The 20,442-nt window shown below is 44.6% G+C and overlaps 1 protein-coding gene across 4 annotated transcripts in view; it reads right to left on the minus strand.

The window, feature by feature from the left end:
* CRTC3 (CREB regulated transcription coactivator 3) overlaps nt 1–20,442 on the minus strand; it is a 134,848-nt gene that overhangs the window by 51,695 nt on the left and 62,711 nt on the right. For 2 of the 4 annotated variants that reach the window (XM_040414079.1, XM_040414078.1), the window contains exons 4-5: nt 8,358–8,419; nt 2,447–2,509 (exon numbers count right to left, since the gene is read on the minus strand). In XM_040414079.1, the coding sequence (XP_040270013.1) occupies nt 2,447–2,509; nt 8,358–8,419 (125 nt within the window). The remainder of the gene's footprint in view (nt 1–2,446; nt 2,510–8,357; nt 8,420–20,442) is intronic. The other 2 variants (XM_040414081.1, XM_040414080.1) reach the window with 1 other exon arrangement.

Below are 20,442 nucleotides of genomic sequence, written 5' to 3' on the forward strand. Positions count from 1 at the left end.
TAGCTATTAGCCAATTCTACCATTGGCATTTACTGGGCCTCCTCAATATTAAAGGGCATCTGTCAGCAGATTTGTACCTATGAAACTGGCCAACCTATTGCATTTGCGCTTGGCAGCTGAAGACATCTGTGTTGGTCCCATGTTCATATGTGCCCGCATTACTGAAAAAATGTTTTAATATATGCAAAAGAGCCTCTAGGAGCAACGGGGGTGTTGTCTTTACACCCAGAGGCTCTGCTCTCTCTCTACACTTTACTTTCTGGTCGTGTCAAAGTGCAAACGTCATCACACCTGGCCCTATGAATCAAAGTACACAGGGCACAGCAGTTGTAGAGAGAGAGCTGAGCCTCTAGGTGTAATGGCAACGCCCCCGTTGCTCCTAGAGGCTCATTTCCATATACTAAAACATCATTTTTCTCAGCAATGCAGACACATAAACATGAGGCCAACACAGATGCCTTCAGCTACCAAGCTCACACGTAACAGGTCAGCCAGATTCATAGCTACAAATCTTCTGACAGATGCCCTTTAATCGAGCACACTGGGCTGAAGCGCGCATGTATGTAAATGGGAGGAATGTACAAAGATATTTTTAGGCCAACAATTATTTTTGCTCTATAGCCAGCTTACGACACGTTAAACTATAATATGCCTTCAGGTGAGAGCATCAGCTTTCTAAACCTCCGGCAAAATCTAGAAGACAGCAAGCAGAGTAGTCGGTGGCCTTTTTTTTTGAGCCAAGTTAAAAAAAAAATATTTAAAAAAAAGCAGTAAAATGGTATAAGAAGCAGAAAGTAGAATGTTTCTGGAAAATGTCGCAAAAGTAAACTGTATTTACCTACCTTTATTTAGTTGTGAATATAACCCAACAGTGTAAATACAAGTACATCATTATAGCAGTTTAATAGACAGTCTTAACATCTGCTTGGAACATGGCAGAATTTCAGGAGGCAAAATTATAAATTAAAGTGGTTTGAATATCGGGAGACAAATAGGCTTTTATGTTTCTCCTGAAATATCACTGTCCTGAGGACAGTGACACAGTTGAATTCAGGAGGGCACCTGTGGCCGCCGGCCCGGTACATAAGTACCTGATGCTCTCAGCATAATTAACGTTCAGAGCATCAGATCATTATGCACCTGGCCATTTATGGTCATTGGACCACCAGGGAATTTCCCCGTAGGGTCTATGGCTAGTCAGCCCCTGCCATTATATTCTACAGAGTAGAATAGTGCTACCAGCCAGCAGTGGGTCAAGCTCTTGCAATGATAATGACCCTTTCCATCCCTGAATGAAGCATTGAAAACTTTATTGTTGCTCCGGAAATTTAGAAGATCATAAATTGCCTCCAAAAGGTATCATAGGCCACAACCAAACCTGTTAACAGCCATTTTCCCTGTATGAAATTGTATGAAAATGCTGAATCTATACAGACCTATGCAGTTTCAGTGGGACACTGTTGACTCAAATTCCTTGGTTTCAATGCTGATCATGCAAACAAAGGCGAAATCTAGCATTAAAGGGAACCTGTCACCTCCAAAAACCATCCCAAGCCGCCAGCAGTACGTTTTCTTCCTGAAGGCAGATGAAGCAAAAGCTCAGAAAACGTTCTTTTATACACTGCTCGTGTGATTTTCTAGTCATGCTTGAATCAAGGGGGGCAGCGGCCTCCTTGCTTCAAGTCAAGGTAACCGCGCCCCCTTCCCCGCGGCTGACATCGCTTATGCACGAGAGTTCGGCTGCCTTTGCCAAACAGCCGGCTGTCAGTCACAGGCGAAGGGGCGGGGAAGGGGGCGCGGTTACCTTGACTTGAAGCATGGAGGCCGCTGCCCAATTGACTTCCAAGCATGAATAGAAAATCACGCGAGGAGGGGATAAAAGAACGTTTTCTGAGCTTTTGCTTCATCTGCCTTCAGGAAGAAAATGATCGTCGGAAACACGCTGCTGGCTACTCTCAGGTACTGCTGGCGGCTTGGGATGGTTTTTGGAGGTGACAGGTTCCCTTTAAAAACTGTGTCAACCATATCAATTACGGCAAAAAAAATTTAAGTTATGTTTATCTTATAAATCTTTTTCTTGGGACAATGTGTAACTGTGATTATTGCAGAAAGCCACCTAATACCTATAAACATCTCCTTATTTCTCGACCTGCATGCCTATTTTAGCTACCACTCACATGCCAATTTCTCCATAACTCCGTTCCTGATGTTGAAGATTTGTTCTAGCAGTATACTCACAAATGCTTACATCTGATAAGGGACTAAAATGTCATATTGGAAGGCATTTTATTTCAGGTAAAATTCTCTTGTGACTCAGTTGCAAAGCAAAGGAACAAAAAATAAAAAATGAAAAGTAAAAACTAAATTTAACTAAAACAAAAAACATTCTGTAAGAAAGTGGCATGTGCACCGAAGTTATTAAAAAAATATATAGAACATGGTTCACCTGTTGAGAGCAGACAATAGTCTAAATCCTGGCCGTTTCTCTTCACTCCAGGTAGCATGCTGCCTTCAGAGACAGAAGTCAGGAGGGGGAAGAGGGAACAAATGTTTCATATCAGTTAAAATCCTAATAAAAATTGTGTATACTGTAGTACCATGTTAGTGCAGTGACAAAGGAAATCGCACTTCGTTGTATGACCAAAAAGTAAAATTAAGTAGAGGTGGAGGGGTGTAAAATAGTCCAGTTCCAGCACCATGGCTCCTGCCCCACAGTTTCTATTCTGCTCTGGACTGGAAGTGATGATGTGCTGTTCCTATACACCTGACCACTACAGCCAATCACTGGCCTCAGTGGTCGTGTGTGCAGGAACGGCACATCACTGCCCAGGCTCAGTGGTCACGTGCTGTTCCTGCAGATGTGACTCCTGAGGGCTTCTGGTTTGGCAAGAACTGGAAACAGTGCAGATAAAAATCATGGCACTGGATCAGATGGATCTGTTTTTTTCACAACTCCAAGACTCTACTTAAAGGGGTTCTGCAGTTTGTTTTAACTGATGATCTATCCTCTGGATAGATCATCAGCATCTGATCGGCGGGGGTCCGACACCCGGGACAGCGAGAAGGCCGCTGCGCTACTGCCAGCGCCGCTGCCTTCACAAACAGCTGATTGGCGGGGGTCCCCGGTGTCGGACCCCTGCCGGTCAGATGCTGATGATATATCCAGAGGATAGATCATCAGTTAAAACAAACTGTAGAACCCCTTTAATTGTACTTTTTCGTGAAACAACCTCTTTCATGGAGAATAGTTGAAAAATAAGAATGAACTTGAAAAACTGGAATGGTACCATGTTAAATTGGGAATTTGATTATGAAGAAAGTAAAGGTGTTGAAGAAAAAAATAAGTTTCTTGGAAGGTCTTCCAATGCACTGCATTGCAAGTGTTTCCAGTGCTTAAAGGCAGAAGTTAGCTAAGCAGGTTTTATATTGAAATTAGTGTCAGCGGAAGAATGAAGACCTGCAATTAAATATATAGGAGTTGGAAGCACAATAGTAATTAAGGCTGCATTAGGAGTGATCATTAGCTTCAGAAAGCATGGGGCAAGAAAGAGCGACAATTAATGAAAGATTCCAGGAAAAAAACTAAAAGCTTCTTTAAGTGGACTACAGGCCGGCAAGGTTTACGGGAGGTCACTACTTGAATGGCAACACACAGTTATTCGTCCATAAAAGACAAGGTCCGGGCAATCTCACAAGTCGCTGAAGTACTGCCCAATTACTTCATATCACTTCCCTAACTTGTTAGGAAATTGCTCGAAGGAGCGGCATTATCTGACTCGGCTGGTGGTCACACTCATTGTAAAACGGAGAGAAAAAAAACGAAAGGTTGGCAGCTGAAAACGGTCAGCAGGTTGCATATTCAGAGACGCAGCTGTATCCTTTAACAGAAGTCGCTGCTTCGGGCTTCACAGTGTTAAGAGAGCAGAATTTTCTGAGTTTTGGGGCTTTTTTTTTTTTGCACTCATGAACGTTCCTTGGCAATGAAGTGGTTGCCAGTGGGAACAAATGACACCAGGGATCCAGAGCGTGGGACACAGAGACCAGCTGCACTTTTAACCTCTCTCACTGGAAATTATTTTATTGAGATCATTTACTTGCCAGGAAGACTTTCTTTTACCAAAGACAGCCAGGCCAGGGTAGAGATGTCCTCCTGTTCTGTCTCAAACTCTAGCTTCAAGGCCAACTTTATGCCCTTGCTAATGAGAACAGAAAGTTGATAAAGTTTTAGGCAGTTATTATATTTCTGGGAGTGGGATGGCAAGAATGCAGAAACGACATGTTCTTTAAAAACCTCTCCAGGCTAAAGTTGAGTTATTTGGAGCCTTGTCTCCACTGAATACGGGTTATGAAGCTGGCAAAAGCTAAAAATCTAGGAACATTTCATAGAACTTTTCATGAGGTTATAAAAATTTGTATATACGATGCTGTGCAACTTTATGAAGCCTGTGATACCTGGTATTAAACACCAGGGTGTCCACTGACACAAAGTGGAGGAAAACCTAAGTCCACCAAACACATTTTACAACACAAAGACTAGCCCAGAGGTCAGCAACCTTCGGCACTCCAGCTGCAGATAAACTACAACTACCAGCATGCATACTTGCTTGGCTGTTCTAGTAAATCCCACAAACATGGATGGAGCATTCTGGGAGTTGTAGTTTCAAAACAGCTGGAGTACCAGAGGTTGCTAATCCCTGGACTACACCATTTCAGCCGGGCTCAATTTGGCTTCATTTTAGAGTCCTTTTACATTTGCAACATCCGGACCAGACAAGGCGTTACAAAAGCAAACTTTGGGTTTTGTGGATCTTTGAATTCGGTTTAAAAGATCAAGTCGTTGAGGCCATAACACATGACCTAAATTGTGGCCACAATCCAAATATCTGGAAAGGACCAAAAAAAGTGCCAGTAACCTTCCCTAAATAACATCATGATCTATGAGAAACATGCTATGGGAATAAAAAGGGATGGCAATAAAATCAAAAGTAAGAACCATGGCTTGCATTTGCAGAAGGTTTAACAAAGTGGTTCTCAACTGCACCTCTGATGTCAGTGTATGAACTTGGCATGGATGTGGCATTATGGCCTTGGTAGTCCTCTCCTCGGATATACAACCACTATGCCTTCTATCATGCCAGTTTTAAAATGAATGGCTAACTGGAACTAAGTCTGAAACATCCTGCAGGGGACCTGAAGAAGGCGATAGATTCAGAAGAAGGTTTCTGAATGTATTAAAAATGCGGTTCCCTATTTATTTACCCTTTTAAACCATCCTCATCATACGCTAAGTGTAGCGTTGTAAATGGTCTACTGAGTGAGAGATGCCAACACTGTACTTATCTAAAAGACATCATTTGTATATAAATCGAGCTACACATCCTTCAAAAGGACCACAGACCTACCAGAACGCAAGAGCAAAATAAAAAAGAGGGTTTCAAGCTATCTCTGTTGTAGGCCTATGAAGCAATAATGATTCAAACCAAAAATCTACAATAATGACTAAACGTCTGCACTTGGCCGATCCCCCGGCTGTATGAGACTTTCAGGAACTGCACCCACTGACCCCATTCCTTTCCTCTGTAAATAAAAATCAACTCGGAGCTGCCAAAAACTAACCACAATCACCTCTCTGCTATACATCAGCTCATAAAGCATCTTTTTCCAAGCCTGCTGAACGATTTTGATTTACTATGAATAAAGCAAGGACTCTGGCCAAAGTCAATGTGCAGAAGTTTACACAGATGTCTAGAGCCACGCATCAAATGCAACATCTGGACACAAAGACCACGACAGAAACGTGTCCACGGAGGTTTGAGGAAGATGATGCCCCAGCTATGGCAGAGTATACTATCAAAGGCGTGAGATTGGGACAAGAAATTGAGAGGGCAGCGGTTAGTACACTGGAAACGGGACAGAGAAAAGAAGGAACGAGAACATAACAAAAGCATGCAGAATCATATTCAAACACGTATAAACGAGAGAAACGTTACATCGGATCCTGTAGAGGAAAGAAAGTTATTTAACAGCAAAAACATGTGGACAATGTCTCTTATGTGGCGACTCACAAGTCTGTTGACACTAATGGGGCAAATCATTAAAACCTGGCAGTACTACATGTACCAAACGGTAATAAGATTCTGCAGATGGGAACGTAAATCGGACAAGTGAACTGATGCCAGTCTATGACGTGCCTTTTCTGAAACTGATTTTGAAAGCTTTGGCAAATTTCACAATGCTTTCTTGGGGCAAGCTCAACTAGGAACGTGTAAGCAGGCACAGGTTTCTAATTTCAGATGCTGATGTAATATCTGTTCAGTGGAGGAGATCTCAACAATGCAAGTGCCAGGCAAAAGGCAGTGGCATCAATGGTTTTTGAACTACAAAGTGTAGTAGGCAATCAAGATTTCAGAACAATTGTGAAACCACAAGTTACTCATGTTTCATTTCAGAACTTTAGGCATTTCTAAGTGTCTGTGTGTGGGGGGGGGGGGGGGGGGGGCTTGCAAACACCCCTCTTGGCCAGACTTGTAAAGGGAAGATGACTTCCCAGCGCTTGTTCTCCACTCCTCCTCCTAGTCTGCAATACTCCGCGCTGGGTTACCTCACTGTACACACCCGGTTTGACATGACTGCAGCCAATCACTGGCCACGGATTATAACAAATGGTCATAGGACCCAAGGGGAGCAGGTCACCACTGCAGTCAGCGATTGCCTCCAGCCATGTCGAGCCGGATGTTTACAGTGAGGGAGCCCAGAACAGAAAGAGAAGAAGCAGGGAACAAGTGCCAGAAAGCAGGCAAGTAAGCTTCCCTTCACGGGTCTGCCCGAGAGGGGAGGGTTTGCAAATCCCCCCCACCCCAAACTTGCAAAAGCCCTTAAAAGGTATTTATAGAGGGGCTGTCTGGCCCCAAAAAAAGTCTTCCCTATTCAACGTCAAGGCTCCCATTCCTGCTCCCCTGTGGACTAAAAGTGTGAAGCCCAATCTCTGGTCATGTGCACCACTACAGCCTTCACTGGTCTCAATGGTGACTTTTCCCCAAACAGCTAAGGCTCAGCAGTCACATGTTTTTTGGGGACATGTCACCATAGGGGCTAGTGAATAGCTGTAGTGGTGAATGTGACCATGGATGAGAAGTCAGATTTGCAGGCCACAAGGAGTGGGGATTGGAGCCTCAGCACTGGATCAAACCAGTGGTGAACAGGTGTGGATTTTATTTTATTTCCTTTACACACTTTCAGCGGCACAACTTAAACTTGCTTTGGGGCTGGACAACCCTTTAATATAGCACTAAAGGTCCACTCAGCGCACTAATCAGGAAACTAGAAGAAGGCTCCTTCTACACTTATGTTCCAACATTCTGACTAATTTCCTTATATATCTCATGGCTGGAGCTCCTTTTCTCTGGTGCAGAGCACCAAATCAGAGGAGATGAGGAGCTCATTGAATGCCATATAAAAGGGTTTGTCCAGTCGAATAAAAGAAATTCTTTAAAAGGCTCAGAACAGTGTAAAATAATAAAATGTGTCACACTCACCCGACTCTCGAACAGGGACTGGATGAGCGGTCACTCCCAGTGTGTGGAGAAGGACCGGAAAGTGGAGCCCAGGAAGGCGAGTATGCCATATTTCACACTATTCTGAGTTCCTTTTTAAAAAAAAAATTAATTGGCCATACAAACCCCTTTACTGCTCCAAATTGTACCCACCAGTTCAGTATTATAAATAAATCTGTAATATGAAGGGTCTATTTGCATGGGTTGATACCACTGGGCAACAATCAGGAATGAATGCTCAAATGAACGCTCGTTCCCAAACACGGCCCGCTGCTTAGTTGTATTTACATGCAGTGACCATCAAGGCTGTTGGGGAACGAATGATCGTTACTAAGATCTTTCATCCCCATAGAGTTTCATTGTATGTTGACAGCACATCCCTTTTTATACACCGCCTTGTGCTGCCGACAAACCATTATTTTTATTTGTGCCGCTTAAAGGATCCACAGCATAGTGGATAAGTATCTGATTGGTGGGAGTCCAACCACTGGGACCTCCCTAGATTCTCATCATGTCGCATTTGCATGCTGTCGCTCCATTCATTCTCTACGGGAGTGCCAAATATAGCAATTTGCTATGTTCTGCAATTCCATAAAGAACCAATAGACCTGCCACTCCATTTCTGCAGAGAAATGGGACCCCCGTTCTTAGGATCAGTGGGGGTCCCAGCAGTCCTGTGGATAGGGAAAAAGTTAAAAACATGGCACAACCCATAGAGTTGCCTGCAGCAAGCAATTAGGTACAGCCAACCCAACTTATTTTATAATGATCGGCAAACATGGTTTTGCATACTGTTGTGCTTACCTTCTCCAGTTATTATCAGGCGGAGGGGAGAGATAAACCGATCCATACGGAGAGCTGTCACAGTGATTCACAGTAAAGGAAAAGCAGGAGACAACATTTCACATGACTAAATAGACGAATGCTTTCTAGGGTTAGCCTGGCATCCTGAACAAGGCCTCAGACACAAACCAGGCTTCTCCTCAAGCTCCACAAAGGCTTCCAGAGCACGGAGCCTAAAATAGGAACGCGGTGCTCCATTTACGGGGAGCTAATCTTGAATTACTGCCTGCAACTAAATCTGTGCTAATCACCAAAGCAGAACAAAAGACAGAATTGTAAGGATCTGAGAAATACAAATGAAGAGCCCAGAATGATTTCCAGCGATTACATGGCATAACAACCAGGGGCTTTAAATTTAACTCCTACATAGTCCACAATTGGGAGCGCAGGAAGAATGCTCCTCTGTAAAACGTGCAGCTCCGCCACGCTTATCAAATACAGGGCAATGGATATTTACAAACCAAATTTCTCAGCTCTGGAAATCTGGCGCCATGTTGGCTACTTAATAGGAATATAACCTTGTAACATTGCAGCCGGGGAACTGGGAAAGACCTTGTGCAGCACAATTATCGCACCCAGCAGTCAGGGCTATGGGCGAGCCTAGCATTCATGGTTAGGACAGAGCGCCTTTAGACCACAGAAACAGCTGGAGCAGATGGGAAAGCGCCAGATCTATAGAAGTGCTTCAGCAACGACCAGAGCTTTCCATAGAAATTCAGACATTGGTTCAAGAACATTTTTTTTTTTTTTTTTATTAAACTGAATGTTCCACTAAAATAAAAAAAAACTGGGTCCTCTATATTATATTCTATGCAAACGCAGAAAAGGAATCAGACAATAAATCTTGTCCGCGTTCATGTACCCATTAGTTGTAATCCACCGCAGGCAGCCACTTCCCGGATTACAGGAGAATGAGGCCGCCTGCATGAAGACAACAATATGCTTAGGACATATAGCTGCGAGACAGGAGACCACAGCTCCATAGAAACGCATGGTAGCCTTGTATACAGGGAATAGTACAAAGGGTACAGGAGCAGACATACACAGATTTTATAGAAACACGTGTGTGTGTAGGTACAGTACAGACCAAAAGTTTGGACACACCTTCTCATTCAAAGAGTTTTCTTTATTTTCATGACTATGAAAATTGTAGATTTATACTGAAGGCATCAAAACTATGAATTAACACATGTGGAATTATATACATAACAAACAAGTGTGAAACAACTGAAAATATGTCATTCTAGGTTCTTCAAAGTAGCCACCTTTTGCTTTGATTACTGCTTTGCACACTCTTGGCATTCTCTTGATGAGCTTCAAGAGGTAGTCCCCTGAAATGGTTTTCACTTCACAGGTGTGCCCTGTCAGGTTTAATAAGTGGGATTTCTTGCCTTATAAATGGGGTTGGGACCATCAGTGACGTTGAGGAGAAGTCAGGTGGATACACAGCTGATAGTCCTACTGAATAGACTGTTAGAATTTGTATTATGGCAAGAAAAAAGCAGCTAAGTAAAGAAAAACGAGTGGCCATCATTACTTTAAGAAATTAAGGTCAGTCAGTCAGCCGAAAAATTGGGAAAACTTTGAAAGTAAGGGCTATTTGACCATGAAGGAGAGTGATGGGGTGCTGCGCCAGATGACCTGGCCTCCACAGTCACCGGACCTGAACCCAATCGAGATGGTTTGGGGTGAGCTGAACCGCAGAGTGAAGGCAAAAGGGCCAACAAGTGCTAAGCATCTCTGGGAACTCCTTCAAGACTGTTGGAAGACCATTTCAGGTGACTACCTCTTGAAGCTCATCAAGAGAATGCCAAGAGTGTGCAAAGCAGTAATCAAAGCAAAAGGTGGCTACTTTGAAGAACCTAGATTATGACATATTTTCAGTTGTTTCACACTTGTTTGTTATGTATATAATTCCACATGTGTTAATTCATAGTTTTGATGCCTTCATAGTCATGAAAATAAAGAAAACTCTTTGAATGAGAAGGTGTCCAAACTTTTGGTCTGTACTGTATATATATATATATTTTTTTTTTTTTGTGTGTGTTCATTTTTATGCAGGCAGGATTTACATGCAGATCTATGTAATCATTTAATTTTAATCTGTTCCAATATTATTGTGCAGACATCAATATCTGATCAGTGAGGTCCGACTCCTAGCTCCCCCACTGTTCAACTAGGTCAGTGACATCACATTCATCAATCACACGGCCTACATGCAGCTCAGTCCGAGTCCAGTGCAATAGCAAGCATAACCACTATACAACGTACGGCGCTGTGAGAAGGTCGCAGTGCTCACCTGAGCATCGTGGCCTCTTCAAACAGCTGATCGGCGGTGGTGCCGGGTTTCAGACCCCCCACCAATCGGACACTGCCGACTTGTTCTGAGGATAGGTCAGAAATAGTGATGAAAATTCATTAGTGAATCAATATGTCTTAAGGTCCATTCACACGTCCGCAAAATGGGTCCGCATCAGTTCCGCAATTTTGCGGAACAGGTGCGGACCTATTCATTTTCAACAGGGGCCGGAATGTGCTGTCCGCATCCGCACTTTTTTTCCGCAAAAAAATAGAACATGTCCTAGATAAGGAATTTTCTATGAGAGTGCCGGAGATGTGCGGTCCGCAAAATGCGGAACGCACATCGCCGATGTCCGTGTTTTGCGGATCCGCAAAACACATACGGACATGTGAATGGACCCTTATCAAGAAGAGTTCTTCCCCTGCAAGGGGCCGCCCCCGCAGCTGAAGAAGCTCCCCTTGCCACTTGATTGAAAGGGCCGGACATGCTGCTGCTCAGACCGTTCATGCGTCACTACACTTCTGGGTAGAGCCGCACCTGAATCTTCCAGGAGTGCACTGCAATCAGCTCTTGTTAACACCTTCCTTGCCTAAATAGAAAATGGTCCCTCACACAGAGCGTCTGTGATTCTGCTAATAAATTGCACTATAGCATGTAATGTCGCCCCCCCCCAAACACACACACAAAATTTCCTTCTCCACTGCCTAGAGAGAGAAGGCTATATATGTCTAGGAGTCTAGAAGTAGGGACGGATGGATGACCCGAGAGGCGGAGAAGGGAGAAGTAAAGCTACTGAGAACGGTATTCCACCACTGCACACATGAGAAGGTGGACCAAAACTTCAGCCACAAGAGAAACAGGAGGGGGCGCCAACAGTGAGGAAAATGTAACCTACATGACAAACCCTACAATAGTCTTATTGCATGGACTGTATATTGCAATGATATTTTATATAAAAATGTCCTATTCATTGCACAGTAATTCTTTTCATAGGAAAACCCCTTTAAATGGCTACGGCTTGTATTGTTCACTTTGCTAAAGGCCTTCTGAAAAGATGTCTAGCTACAGCTTGTAAGAGGCAATGCAATTCTGCTATACAGGACACTGCTTACGCTGCTTTGTCTGAAATCTGGTAGAATAAAAGGATAGATAAAATATTACTACGTGGAAATCTGAAACAGTACAAAATAAAACAGGACAAGAGCCACTAAGAAAAAGCGTTGGCAAATATTGACTAAAACATGAAAAGCAAGTGGATAAACATGTCTGAAATGCATATTTAATAGAGAAAAATACATAACTGTACTTCTTCTACAGCCACCTATGGCAGGATCTCTTTCCAGCAAGGAAAAGGTTACATGCAAAGAACCAACCAACATATTGTAAAACAGACAGGAAGGAAGAGTTTACTGAAGTCTGAGTGCATTCCCTCTAAGGACTCCAGCTGTGATGCAAGGGATTAGACTGGAGTTGTACAAACAAGGAGTGTCTTTGGCAATGCATATTTCATCTTCTCAGAAAAATACACTCCCACTCATTGCTCTGTCAACACGGGCTGCAGATTGTCTCTCGTCTCCAAGAACATTGCAAGAACTGGTGTTCTGCAAAGCTTTACACATCTAGTTGGAGTTGTCACTTCAGCTGAAATCCCGTCTGCTCGCAGCCACACATGCAGCAGAGCCAACTATTTGAGGCTTAAAGGGGTTGCTCACCTTTTTGAGGGTGTTTGGGCAGAACATCTCCCTTGGCCAGACCTGCAAAAGGAAGCATACTGACCGGTATCTGCTCCCCGGCTTCCTCGCTCAGGTCCCACGCGGTCAACATCCACTTTGACAGTGGGTGACTGGCTGCAGCGGTGAACTGCCCCCTTGTGTCATGTGACCAATTGGCGTGATGCAAGGGGGCACGTCAAGTTTGTGGCCAGTCATTGGCTGCAATGATGTCAAAGCGGTTGGGGGGACCTGAGCGGCGACATAGCAACAATAGAGTCTAGACGCACCGGCAGGGAGAAGGTAAGCATGCTTTCATTTGTAGGTCTGGCCAGGAGGCAGCTTGCCCAAACCAAAAGGTGAACAACCCCTTTAGAAAAATAAAAAATAAAATCACAGGGCTCATTAGTAGTTCTAGGTAAAACTACAATTTACCTAACATTTATGGCGCCAAACCCTTTGCTGTAGAACATTTTTCCGGACAGGCTTTACATACAAGTGTTGAATATGAATAGAAACATCATGCTTCGATGAAAAGTCAGGGTCATCCGACCAACATGTTTGACAAGTCTGTGCAAGAAAAACCCAGAAGCTACCTTTCCCTAGAGCAAGGACATTCCCCGGTGCCTCTGCGGCGGTTGTACCTGCTCGATGGGCAGCATTCCGACAGGCACATGAAAGCCTCAGAAAGCGATTTCAAGTCAAGCAATTCTTCACAGGCGACCCGGCAGAGCTTACTGTTCTCAGCGTCTTGAAGGGAAGAAGTAGAAGCAATGCCAATGCCGGAACGGACAAGTATTAAAGTGCTGGGCTGAGCACCACTTACACAGGCGGCTGCTGGAACACACTGCCATTAGGTCTTTCATCTTAATGAATTTTCTTTTCATCCACTGAGAAGCAATGGGAAGTACAACACAGTAATGGATAATATGTGCCAAGTAGTGAAGGGTTATGCAACGGCCTGCTTCGTTACTTTCCAGCACTGGATACCACAGTAAAAACTGCTGCCCTACCCTGCCATACACGTCAGTGACGCTGCTTACTGTCCACGGAAATGGGCAAATACATGTCAGAAGTGCCCAAACAGCCATTCCCTAATATACCGCCGACAGGGGAATATCTTTATTAACTCTGCACTCCACCAGAATATTAAAAAGGACTCTGTCGCCATTATCTTGGACTATTATCTGCAGTACATCAGGAGGAGGCCAGTCTTTTTTTTTTCCTACTGCCACCTGTGCCCCGACTGTCAGCACTGAAAGCTGCACTGACACAGTCCAGACTGACAGAGTCCTCTCCATTATGTTAGCACAGCAGTGTATTTCAAGAGGACCTTTCACTACTGTACAAACTAAAAACTAACTATATCAGTGGGCAGAGCGGCGCCCAGGGGTCCCCCTGCACTTACTAGTATGTCTGGGCGCCGCTCCGTTCGCCCGGTACAGGCTCCGGTGTCTGCGCTTCCTCTGACTGATTTTTTGTATGAGGCGTGTCCCTTGCTGCAGCGCTGGCCAATCGCAGCGCACAGCTCATAGCCTGGCTATAGCTGTGCGCTGCGATTGGCCAGCGCTGCAGCAAGGGACACGCCTCATACAAAAAATCAGTCAGAGGGAGCGCAGACACCGGAGCCTGTACCGGGCGAACGGAGCGGCGCCCAGACATACTAGTAAGTGCAGGGGGACCCCTGGGCGCCGCTCTGCCCACTGATATAGTTAGTTTTTAGTTTGTACAGTAGTGAAAGGTCCTCTTTCAGTGCAGGTTTGGGTGCTATATAGCAAGGGAAAGGGGGCAGTAGGAAATTAAAAAAAAGAGTGATCTGGACTACTCGTGTATTACTGAAGAGAATCGTCCAAGATCCTGGTGACAGATTCCCTTCATAACCTAACTTTTACATAAGGCTACTTTCACACTTTTACTGGATCCGGCAGGGCTCAGCAAAAACGCTTCTGTTACTAATAATACAACCATCTGCATCCGTTATGAATGGATCCGGTAGTATCATCTTTAACATGAACTCCACTGAAAGTCAATGGGGTACGGATCCGTTTTCTATTGTGTCAGAGAAAACGGATCATTGTGGGTCATGACGGATCCATTTTGCTCTGCATTCCAGGACGGAGAGCAAACCGCAGCATGCTGCGGTTTGCTCTCCGAGTATGAGAACGGAATGCATTTTGGAGCATTCCGTTACGTTACGTTTTTTTCGCCGGTACTGAGACCCTATGACGGATCTCAATACCGGAAAATATTAAAGCTAGTGTGAAAGTAGCCTAAGAAATCTTATAAAAAAAAGTGTAATTCACAGACCAAAGGAATCTTACTAAAAATAAGTTAAAGAACTATCATCGGTCCAACATTGATGCACAGTATAGTTGGGTACATAGAAAATCTCATCATTTATCATGCAATTTTTTTCCAATTTTACCGTAGCATCTCAGCCTTTTCTCTTTTTCCCTTTCACTCCCTATATTCATTCCTTCTGAAACTGATAACCTGAAAAAAGGAGATGCTAGAGGGCCCTGAAAGGGCAGAAAGCTACCGTATGTACAGACAGCAGGCTGCAGTGGAAAATTACTAATATAACAAACCACCAGACTATCGGGAAGCATATTGGTCAGTATGACAGCCACTGTCCGGGCTGTTTCACACAAGCGAGTCGACTACAGGAATCACGTTCTGCACGTGAGCGTGATCCTCTGTTCTGGACACTGCTCGTGCAGGGCATTACACTGATTTATAATGCTGTGTGGCTCTCCATGGTAAAGGCTCGGTATCGTCTGGTGGAAAAAGAGCCCTCCCCGCTGAATCCTCATGTGAAGAGAAGAAATCATCTGATGAGGCCTGGCCGGATTCTCTATCCTCGTCCTCCCCAGAAAATTCTGAATCAGAGCCATTATTATAGGTAGACCTTTCTGGAGACCTTGGGCGACTCCGACAGAGTAATTTAATAGAAGATTTAACTTCTGACCGTAACAAGGCCTTAATATTTCTGGGTAAGCTGTGAGACTCCACCATAACCTACTTATCTATACATGCTTGACATAGAGCAGCGGTGGGGAACCATTTTGCTGCCAAGGGCCATTTGGATATTTGTAACATCATTCGGGGGCCATACAAAATTCTCAATAAAATTTTTTTACTGCTGTATTTGGTCAAACATATAATTGACTTAGGGATAAGTTACAGAAATTGCACTTCAATTAAAATAATCTAGAGGGCTGTATTTTTGCAGCACAAAATAGCGCCTGCACTATATATATACAGTATATTACATACAATACAGGCGCCATATTGACCACACATAGCAGTCTAATTTTTAAGTTCAGAATGTTACTTATTTGACATTAATGGCAGGAAGCTAAACCCAGGGGGTCCAGAGAGGGGTTCACCCAGCTTTCACTCTCCCTGCCTCTTTCTTCGCAACTGTCCCTGCCTTTGTCCCTTTCTCAGCAAAATATCTGCCCCCACCTCCATCAGCCTGAAATCAGCCTCCTATTAGACCCCCCAGGCCTACATCAGCCTCAGATCAGACTCCCATCAGACCTCTAAGCCTCAGATTAGACCCCAATCAGACCCTTCCTAGCTTCAGATCAGACTCCCATCAGACCCCCAGCCTCAGACCAGACCCGGATCAGACGCCCAGCCTCAGATCAGCCCCTATAAGACCCCCCAGCCTCAGATCAGACCTTCATAATACCCTCCCTAGCCTCAGATCAGCCCCCATCAGACCCTCCCCAGTCTCAGATCAGCCCCCATCAGCCCCCCTAGTCTCAGATCAGACCCCTATCAAACCCCAGCCTCAGATCAGACACCCCCAGCCTCAGATCAGACCCTCCCAAGCCTCAGATCAGACCCCCATCAGACCCTCCCCACCCTCCTTTAGCCTCAGATCAGCCCCAATCAGACATCAGATCAGATACTGTATTTAAGGAAAACAAATAAACTTACCTCTCCAGCTCCGTACGGCGCTGCCTCTTGGCAGATTCACTTACCCTCCCTGTTCTTCTTCCTGCCGCACTATATTGTCACCTCACACCGCACAGCGTCAGGTCATAGTGCACGTCTACGTGCACTGCGTCCTGACGCTGGATGTGTCAGGACACAGTGTGGGGCTGAAAGAAGACCAGGGAAGGTGAGGACAGCCAGTGCAGTGCTGTTCTCACCTTCCTGTGCCTCCCGTATGCTAATGACCGCTTCCATAATGGAAGGGGTCATAAGCATTTTCACATTATGTTCTGGCAGGGGGCCGGGGGCCGCATACGGCCCTCGGGCCGGAGGTTCCCCACCCCTGACATAGAGGTTTAATATAAGAGGCTGCTAAGGCTACTCTACATCCTCCACATTCTTTATGTTTAGTCTTTCCCGATGATTTCTTTGGTGTTTTTGCTACCTATAACAATAAAACAAAACACCCCCCAAAATTAATTCGGAGAAGATAAATCTCACCAGTAGTAGAGTCAAGCTTCCCCACTCCTCAGGACCAATACTGGGCTTGTGGGCTTCGAGGGCTCCATGGGGTTGGCCCATCCTGCATCACCTGGTTCTGACATGCTGGCTGGCTGCCTTCTCCCGCTGCCAATTTATAAAATGAGCCTCGGCTCATTTTAAACCTTAGGCCCAAAAACGCCTAATCCAAAGCATGAGGATGCCCACACCTCTTCCGACCCGGCGGCCGGAAATTGCATCATTGAGCCGGAAGGGGCAGTCCATTGAGCCGATGTGCGCCGCCATCTTGGAAGCGGGACGCCGGGCACCCGATGCAATGGACCAGGAGCCGCCTGAACACGGCAACAGCAGCTTCCCAATGAGACTTGGGAGGAGGCAGAGCAGGCTCGGGCAGCGGCTCCCCAGGAGACGGACGCTGCCAGGGATAGGTCCCTTTAGGCTACATTCACACGTCCGCAATATGTTTTGCGGAAACGGAGTCACGGATCCGCAAAACACGGAAAGCGGCAATGTGCGTTCCGCATTTTGCGGACCGCACATTGCCGACATAATAGAATATGCCTGTTCTTGTCCGCAATTGCTGACAAGAATAGGACATGTTCTATTTTTTTGCGGAAACGGAAGCACGGATGCGGAAGTGCGGATCCGCAAATGTGGATGCGGACAGCACATTCCGTCCCCATAGAGAATGAATGGGTCCGCACCCTTTCTGCAAAATTGCGGAAAGGATGCGGACACATTTTGCGGACGTGTGAATGGAGCCTTACGGTGTAGTAAACCCGGACCTCCCCAGGTGAGAACCAAGCAGCGGTAGGAGCCAGAGCTCATCAGGTACCTCCTATCCAGAGGACAGGAAACCTGAACTGAGGTGTGGTGGGGGTGTGAACCATTTTATATCTTCACGTTTCCTGTCCTGGATGGGAAGTCCTAGTCGCATGGGTGCAGTCAGGGGTCAACAATATCTGGAGCCCCCCCAAAAAAAAAAAACTTTACTTTTGTAAGCCAAACATGCAAAAACGCAGAGGTGAAAGTAGTCTAACTCCATATATTTAGAGGGCGCACAATTTTAATTTTTTATTTTTTGAAAAACAAAATTGTCCATTTGGATCTCCCTCAACAACAAATGGGCTGTGATCCCTGTTGAAAACAGGGAGGTCCTGTAATTATTTTTTTATATTACTGGCATGATGGATAAATTAGACTTAAAGTGGTTGCCCCTCTTCAGCAAATAGAATTCATTATGTTGAGAAAGTTAATACAAGGCACTTACTAATGTATGCGATTCTGCATATTGCTTCCTTTGCTGGCTGGATTCATTTTTCCATTACATTATACACGTTTCCATGGTTATGACCACCTTGAAATCCAGCAGCGGTGGTCGTGCTTGCACACTGTAGGAAAAAGCACTAGCCTATGGGCGCTCCCACATTCCAGGCCACCAGAGCAGCCAATGTTTTTTCCTATAGTGTGCAAGCATGACCACCACTGCTGGATTGCAGGGTGGTCTCTAACCATGGAAGCGAGCAGTGTATAATGTAATGGAAAAATGAATCAAACCAGCAAAGGAGACAATATGGACAATCACTAAGTGCCTTGTATTAACTTTTTCTACATGATAAATGCCACTTGCTGAAGTGAGACATCCCCTTTAAGGAGCCAGTCAGGCCGCTCTAGTAGCTAGTTTAACATTTTTAGTGGCCCACTAAGCTTCATGGACATCAACCCAAAATGTTAGGCCCTAGCATCGCAACGTCTAAGCCCAATTCTTTAATAATCTGACAGAGGAGTCTGTTCGGACAGCAGAAGGCTACAATAAAATGGAGTGGTAACTCATATGGCTTGTGTGGCCTATGGGTTAAACTCTGCAGGATAATGGTGCATCCTGCGCACGTTTCCGGCTAGCCTTACTGCAAGTGATCCTATCACAGATTTCCTGTGCAGACCTTGCACATCTTTCTACCAGTTCAGCAGATGGCACCCAGATAGAAGTAACCATCTTTGGTTTTCTACTTACAATGATAGAGATGGCAATGCTTAGTTAACCCCTTAGTCACTAGCCTGTTGTAGGTCTTTGTGACCAAGTACCTTTTTAAAACATTTTTAATCGTCGCCTTCCAAGATCTATAACTTTTTAATTTATTGGTCAATGCAGCCACATGAGGGCTTGTTTTTTTTTTTTTTTTGTGGAAACAGTTGTAGTTTTTAATGGCACCATTTTGGGGTAGACATAACTTACAGATTAACTTTATTAACTCTTTCTGGGGGGAAGGGGGAGGATGGGAAAAAAACAGCAACACTGTTTTCTCAATTTTGCAACGTTCATTTTTTGCCATAAATAACAAGATAACATTACTCTGTGGGTCAGTACGCTTTCAGCTAAACCAAATACACAGTGTTTTACTACTTCTGAACAATAAAAAAATGTGTTCGCTTCAAAGCATCCCAAGACCGATAACTTTTAAACTTTTTTTTTTTCATGGGGCGGTGTGAGGGCTTGATTTTTTGCAGGACAAATTGTAGTTTTCATTGGTATGATTTACAGGTACACGTTTTGATTCCTTTTTATTTCCTTTTTTGGTGGCAAATAAGCAAAAAGCAGCAATTCTGGCATTGTTTTGTATAATTTTTTTATGTCGTTCATTATGTGGGATAAATGACGGGATAACTGTGTTGCCAATCGCGATGCCAACCAATATGTGGAGCGGACTTGGAGATTTTTATTTTTTTATTTCATGTTTATATTTACCACTTAGGCTGGGTTCACACGAGTGTGTCCGGATTAGGTCCGGATGCGTCCCGGTGTGTTGCGGCAAACCCGCGTGAGTAGGAATGCAATTGCAGTCAGTTTTTATCGCGCGGGTGCAATGTGTTTTGCACGTGCGTGATAAAAAACCGACTGTGGTACCCAGACCCGAACTTCTTCACAGAAGTTCAGGTTTGGGTTAGTTGTAGTGTAGATTGTATTATTTTCCCTTATAACATGGTTATAAGGGAAAATAATAGCATTCTGAATACAGAATGCTTAGTAGGTGATCAATTGAGGGTTAAAAAAAAATTAAAAAATTAACTCACCTCCTCCGCGTAGTTCCCGGTCTCTTCTTTACTTCTTTAATGATGAACTACAGGCTAGGACCTGTGGTGACGTCAGATCACATGCTCCAATCATATGGTCCATCAGCACGGTGATGGACCATGTGATCTGACGTCACCAAAGGTCCTTTAGCCACCAGCTCATCAGAAGAGACTGGGAACTACGCGATCAAGAGGAGAAGGTGAGTTAATTTGTTTATTTTTTTTAACCCCTCCAGCGCTATTTTACTAAGCATTCTGTATTCAGAATGCTATTATTTTCCCTTATAACCATGTTATAAGGGAAAATGATACAGTGAATAGACTGTCACCTAGCAACCATGCGTGAAAATCATACCGCATCCGCACTTGCCTGCGGATGCTTGCGATTTTCACGCAACCCCATTCACTTCTATGGGGCCTGCGTTGCGTGAAAAACGCAGAATATAGAGCATGCTGCGATTTTCACGCAACGCACAAGTGATGCGTGAAAATCATCACTCATCTGAACAGCCCCATT

This window comes from Bufo bufo, chromosome 1 (genome assembly GCF_905171765.1).
Source record: "Bufo bufo chromosome 1, aBufBuf1.1, whole genome shotgun sequence".
NCBI classification, from domain to species: Eukaryota; Metazoa; Chordata; class Amphibia; order Anura; family Bufonidae; genus Bufo; species Bufo bufo.